The 6956-nt window shown below is 37.3% G+C and overlaps 1 protein-coding gene across 1 annotated transcript; it reads left to right on the forward strand.

Moving 5' to 3' along the window:
• Window positions 1–487: 487 nt before the first annotated feature.
• dynll2b (dynein, light chain, LC8-type 2b) lies at window positions 488–5219 on the forward strand. The gene is made up of 3 exons (XM_081391921.1): window positions 488–615; window positions 3969–4105; window positions 4720–5219. Exons 2-3 carry the CDS (start codon window positions 3974–3976, stop codon window positions 4855–4857), a joined length of 270 nt encoding a protein of 89 aa, XP_081248047.1. The 5' UTR covers window positions 488–615; window positions 3969–3973; the 3' UTR covers window positions 4858–5219.
• Window positions 5220–6956: the final 1737 nt, after the last annotated feature.

Here is a 6956-nt window from a genome sequence, read left to right on the forward strand (position 1 = left end):
ACCAATAAGGGTTTTTCAATGGTAGTACTAAGCTAAAGAGCAACACGACAGCCGATATATATTGGTAAATCTAAGTAAGTTAGTGCCACATTAAAAAAACAACATTTTTGAAATTTGTCTTCCCATGTAGCAGTAAATGATGTGAACTCATAGATGAAATTGTCCTTGGTTAATTCCAAAAGTGAACAGTCTACACTATTTAAGGTAGGGAACGTCACTTAAGTAACCACTAAGTTACATACAAACTTGACCTCATACAGTGTGGTAAGTAAATCCAGTAATAATACCTCACAGGAATCAATACCTTTGGCCCGAGGATGTGGGAGCCCTGGTGCATTGTGGGATGAAATAAAATGCGGGCAGTGAGAAGCGAGTGGAAAACGCTCGTAACACGCGGGGAGAGGCTCTACGCGAGCCAATCAGAGAGCCGGTGCAGTGCGGTGGGCGGGGTCACCTCGGGTCTAGTGACGCTAAGTTGGATGTGAGTTACGAGCACAGCCGCATGGGTAGAGTTACTTACGACTGACATAGTGGTTAGTGAAGTCGAGCGTGAACGCAGCGGCTCAAAAAAAGCCTGAGCTAAACAGTATTCCAGTGTAAAAGCATCAAAAGAGGGTGAGCAGAGTGGATTTATTTACTATGCATGCATCCGACGTGTTGACCATATAGCTTGTGAGAAAAATAATGTATTCAAACATCTAGATGCATGTGGGGAAGTTTAGTAATTAGTACTGTATTCAGATGAAGCATCATGGACGCAGCGCGAGCCGCTACCTGTACTTTGCAGCATTTCTATTACGTTCGCATTTTAAATGATTATTATTAATGTTGGATGCGGAGTTCATAGACGCTTTTGAGAGGAAATAATTCTAACTGTTACGCAGATTGTTTTGTATCGAGAATAATTAGGGCGGTGGCGTGAAATGAAAGTTACAAGTGCTCGGCGTCTGGAGAAAAATATTACGTAATTCTGCCAATCATATGAGAGCAGATGCTGAGGACACATCACCACCGTATGGCTTTAATGGACTCATCTGTGGGCACCAGAGTCCAGCCAAAGCCTGTTTTATGGCAGCACTTAGGTGAAAGTTACTCCAATTCGCCGTGAAAAAAAAAATAGCTACAGCTTGCAACATATAACAAAACATCAGCCCTCTGTGATTCCCTCTACATGACCTTATCAAAGGCAGACACCTGTGCTGTGTGAATTATTAATTGTGCTTTGCAGCATAATTTACCCCCACTTTCATTCTGCCCAATGAAATTTAATTCTTAACTCAGGCGTCTTGTTACTTATGCAACTGCTTGGGGCATTCAGCCTTTGTACATTATTGTTTTAATAGCCCGATAATCGGTTTGGCCGATATTTTTACAGATAATTCACTCTATTCTACTTTGGTTATCAGATCTGCCAAAAAGTATCAAGTCTCATTACAAGTGAGATGATTTTTTTTTTTTTTAATAAGCAGAAATCAAACTAATTTTAAAATTGTATCAGTTACTTGAGACTCAAATGGGCAGATTTTTTTTCCAACATGCCTCCCATGTGCCATTGGCCAGTCAAACAAATAGTCCCGCCCCAAAGGCCCAAACTTATGTGATTGGTGAGTCACTTTTGACAGTAACACATTGTTTAAACTGTTGAGGGAAATTAACCTACAAATAGATTTGATGGTCCGTTTACACGGCAACGATGTGCTAAAAACGGAATAGTTTTTCCTTTGCTTTGGCGACAATGTTGTCAAAACTATCCCGTTCACACAGATCTGCGAAAACGATCACTGTATTCTGCCTGGCCAGTAGTTGGCGATGTCACTTTGTAAAGAAACAATACGCGCATATCGAATGAACATATAATGTGCATGCGCTTGACATCGTTTTCACAAATTCGTGTTTTTCGTTGTTTACGTGGGGACGATACCGGTGTTGTTTTCAAAAACGTGCACTTTGAAACCCGTTTTCAAAAGTTTGCGTTTTTATGCCCCCAAAACGCTGTTGTTGCATAAATGAGTGGCCAAAACGCATAAAAAATTTCCGTTTTTGGTTGAAAAACGGTGTCGTGTAAACGGCTCTTAAGTTTTATCTGAATACTATACAGGGATAGGAGAAAATTAAATTACGCACTTCAGCTATAATTATTATTATACAAATACTAATGTACAAATTGGTTTTGTTTTTTAGTTATTGTCTAAAAAGCAGAAATGAAACTAATATTTAAATTCTACTTATAGGTTACTGGCCACATTTTTTTTAAACACGCCCCCATGTGCCATTGGCCAGTTAAACAAATAGTCCCACCCTAAACTTATGTAATTGGTTGAGCCAGTTTTGTTTTGACAGGTATAGGAGAAACTTAAATTGCACACTTTAGCTTCATGAGTCAAAAACAATATCGGCCAATCGCTAATTCTAAATGGCAGTTTACTGAATGCAAATGATTTGAAATATCTCTGATGTAACTGACCTCTCTGTTGCATATGCATTAGGCCTTGGTTTAGTTTATTTTCAGTAAATCGAGCTGGATACAGATCTGTGCTTTCTCATACGTCCTTCTCACTGAATAGATTTAATCAACCTCCTCCCTCTCCTGGGCCCAACACTGAGTGCCTGAGAGTCTTTTGTTGAGGGAGCTGATTGAGGTGGCCTCCTTTTTGTCAAATCATGACTGCACGTTTTCATTTTTAGTAGATGCACTAGTTCCTTTATAAGCTGATTGGAAAGATGGATGACTCCGTAAACTCAGACAGGTCCCAGAGGTAGACCGTTTACATCTGTATTTGCCATTAAAAGAACTGGAAAGCAATTATAGTGATCCAGGCCCATTTCCATTTATTTGTAAGTGAAGGCCTTGTGCGAAATATTTCAGATTTTTGAAGTTGCTGTCTTGGCCAAGAATAACAGCAGAGCTTTTGATGCAAGCGAACATTATGAGCTTTAAAAATAATCATCTTTATTTTTTCAGTTTGTCTACACAAGTAATCAAGTTTGTCCTTGACAACATAAAAAAAAACAAAGTAATTTTCTGATATTAAAAAACTTAATAGGCAGTCAACTATAATAAAATTAAACTGTCAAATATTATCCTTGTATTGTATTTTATCCTTATTTTGTAATCATTATGAGCACAAGTTGTAATTGCGTTTGTGTGTCTGATTAACTGAATACATGACGTTAACTAAGAGCATAACATGTATTATTATTGCTGTATATATGAACATTTATTATACACTCATCTCTGGTTGATAACAGAATACTTCCTAATTGTAAGATTTGAAACGAGCATGTTCTGTATGCTGCTTTGAAACTATATGTATTGTGTAATAAACTTAAACTATAAGTAAGCCTTTGGTAGGTTATGACAGCATTATGTTCACCCAAAAATGAAAATTGTCATATTTACTCTTCCTCATGTTGTTCCAAACCTGTATGAGTTTCTTTCTTCTGTTGAACATAAAAGAAGATATTTTGAAGAATGTTGGTAATCAAACCGTTGAAGGTAGACATTGACTTTCATTGTAGGAAAAAAAATACTATTGAAGTCAATGACTACCGTCAACTGTCTGGTTACCAACATTCTTCAAAATGTCTTATTTTGTGTTCAATAGAAGAAAGAAACTCATACAGGTTTGGAACAACATGAGGGAGAGTAAATTATGACACATTTTTTATTTTTGGGTGAACTAGCCCTTTAAGATTTGTTGACATCCTGAAACCACAGCATTGGCTAAACCAGTTGAGGGGCGGGACTATCTGTTTGTCTGACACATGGCTGACAAAAAAAAGGTGTTCGGGAAACCTTTTTTTTCCCCAATTCTGTTTGATGATGGTAGTGGCACTGTTAAACGAGAAAGCTTTTGATTTTAAAAGGCTAACTCAGCTTGATGGTCCAGGTTCTTCCTTGTTCTTCTGACTTTATAAGAGATGGTCAGTGAATCTCCTCTGCGTTTTCTCTTTCTTCATATTCACAGCCATCATGACTGACAGGAAGGCAGTAATAAAGAACGCTGATATGTCTGAGGACATGCAGCAGGACGCAGTGGATTGTGCCACACAGGCCATGGAGAAGTACAATATTGAGAAAGACATTGCTGCATATATCAAAAAGGTCATCCACAGAACGTTTATGATTGACACCTCCACAGACTTCATCAAAAATATGTTATCTTTAAGATTTCGTTTCCTATTCTGTCTTGCTTCTTAGAAATAGTCAGTAAAGCAGGGCTCAGTTATTGTTTGGTCTCATATTATTTGTATACATCAACATAAGTTAAAACTAGCTAATGCACTTCAAAACTTTGAAGCTAATGTTCAGCTAAATGTTTAAACGCCCCTCACATTAAAATGTATTGTCAAATTAAATTTGAATGACAAGTGTATGTACATTATTAATGATTATTTTAATGGATTTGCAATATAAGCACTATAAAGTATGTAAAGACATACATGTTATAGGTCTGAGCAAATTTGGAGACCTCTTCGAGGGATCAGTGGATCTCAACATTTTTTACTTGAAGGCCACAACAATAATAGAAAGATGTATATTTGTTGTTAAAATTAAGAAGAAATACCTTGATTTTTAGTTGTTTTAGCTTATTTTCATGCTTGTTTTGTCTATCATTTTAAGTAACCTTGGGGCCCGTGATTGAGAACCACTTTTCCAGAATATAAAATTCTGTTGGTCTTACTAAAGTGTACATTACTGTTCTTGCTTTTCAACAGGAGTTTGATAAGAAGTATAATCCAACATGGCATTGTATTGTGGGACGGAACTTTGGCAGTTACGTGACGCATGAAACGAAGCATTTCATCTACTTTTACTTGGGTCAAGTAGCCATTCTACTCTTCAAATCGGGCTGAGAGGAAAACTGTCGTTTGTGAAAGTTGGACATCAACTCCAAACCTGGACTGTGACGCACTTATGGCTTGAGCCACACTCAGATTACACACACACACACACACACACACACACACGCTTTCATTCTCTTTCACATACATGAATTTAGCTATAGAGGCTGTGCATAAATGCATGGACCGTGTATATTTAATTTGTATATGTTGCAATACAGTAACCTTTTTTGCTTTCTGTAGTTGCACGAGATGACGCAACAAGATGACTTTTGTTTGTTTTTTCCAAGTCCAAATTTGTTTTGCACTGAAGTTGTACAAAATGCTTCGACCGCTGCCTTTAAAGTATATTAAAAATTGATATGTCATACATATTTTGGGTAAGAAGTGATTTTTATTTATTTATTTTGTATGTCCAAACACCGGATTGTCTGCATTTGGTTTCAAGTTAATGGCTGTTCCTAACCCCTCAGTTATATGATGTGAAGTTTACCCAACATCCTTTTTTTTTTTTGCACCATAATGTAACATGATCAATTGTCTTTATCTGCCTCCTATGAAGTGCAGCTGAAGAATTGAACAAACTTCACTATCTCAGCAGACAAGGGCACTCACCGCATGCATTTTTGCTGAGGTAGGGAGTATTCAGGCTGTTCAGTTACTAATGAGCAGGCCTGTCTGGAAACAAGGGGCCATTAATGGGATACAGTACCTCTTGAATTTCAAGGACACACATTTACTAAAGGCTTTGCTGCTTTTATGCCCCTCTTATGAAAGTATACATTTAAAAATGTCAACGATCGCCCTCGCAATCTCTTTGTCATGACACAAAAGAGTGGCAGTCCCACTCTAAATATTTTATACAGTGATGAGTGAAGTCTTCTGTAGCTTTGCCTATTGAAGATAATGTGCTGTGTTCATGGCCAGACTCCTAACACCTTGTTTGTCACTTCAAATGTAGCGATGTAGCCAATCAGGAGAGACATGAAGCGTTCAACAACATAAATGACACACTGCCACACTCATAAATTGAACTACAAACCAATTAAAAATTCCTGAGGGAACCCGTCTTGGCAGTGCCATATAGCTATATGTTACTATTAAGAACCCATGTCAGCTTTTGACAAGCTTACTGCTTGTCAGGACATATCAAAGGTGTGTCCTTTAATTTGCTTTTTCCAACATAGGTGTTTTTAAAAAGTTTACGTTTTGGAGTTAAAAGCCATGAACCAAATCATCACATTACAAACTTTGATTTATTTGAAAATCTGACAAGACAAAGGTCCATGACTGCATACTTCCCAGGTTTGTGAGGGAAAGAACTTCAATCCCATGAAGCAATATGACAATAAATATTTTTTTTCCACAGTGCTTCATGGGAGAGTGTAGGAGGCGCTAAAGTGTTCTTTGGGTGCATTTTTTTTGACGCGATGCCCTGATTGGTGGAGATTTCTCTGTAGAATCATGGGTGATGTAGTTTTTCACCAGGAATTCCACTTCAATTACACACAATTGTTTAAAATACCTTGAAATAATGATGGCTGATTTTGCCCCCAAATTATATAATTACCAGGAAATGATAACACATGCCACGTGCCAATTACGTGACAATGTGGATTTCGCAGTGTAACAGTCAGCCTAGATGATAGTTTCATTGTCAATTAGTTGAATATGTGCACTGTGGCACGAATAACCCGTGTGTATAACGTTACAGTAGTGGAAACGCGTTTTAAAAAAGGTAGAGAGCAAACTGCCTTGAGAAAGTGCACAACCCAAGTTGTCTTGAACTTCAAAGAGGCTTATTTGGAAGAATTTAATTTGGTGGTCCGCAAGCTGTGCTTGTGCTGTCAGATGAGCTCAATAATATAATTTATGCATTTTCGTGCATGAATTAAATGAAATCATTAAATTATTTAAATCATTATAAATATTTTAATCTATGAACTGTAACAGTCTTTACCCTTGTGTTATGTTGGAATTCTGTGCACTCCCCTTATGGTCCGGGTCAAATTGACCCGCATTGGATTCAATACAATTCCTCAAAACTATGAAAAACAACAAAGATTCAGGTACAAACTGTAAACTTTTAATATCAACATTTGTCAAATATT

Source organism: Scardinius erythrophthalmus, assembly GCF_964197995.2.
Source record: "Scardinius erythrophthalmus genome assembly, chromosome: 17".
NCBI classification, from domain to species: domain Eukaryota; kingdom Metazoa; phylum Chordata; class Actinopteri; order Cypriniformes; family Leuciscidae; genus Scardinius; species Scardinius erythrophthalmus.

Excerpts from the sequence above, each read along its gene's own strand:
- dynll2b (XM_081391921.1), top strand. The coding sequence starts at position 3,974 with ATGACTGACAGGAAGGCAGTAATAAAGAACGCTGATATGTCTGAGGAC. Across the intron at positions 4,106-4,719 it reads TTGCTGCATATATCAAAAAG|GAGTTTGATAAGAAGTATAA; the intron begins GTCATCCACAGA and ends GCTTTTCAACAG.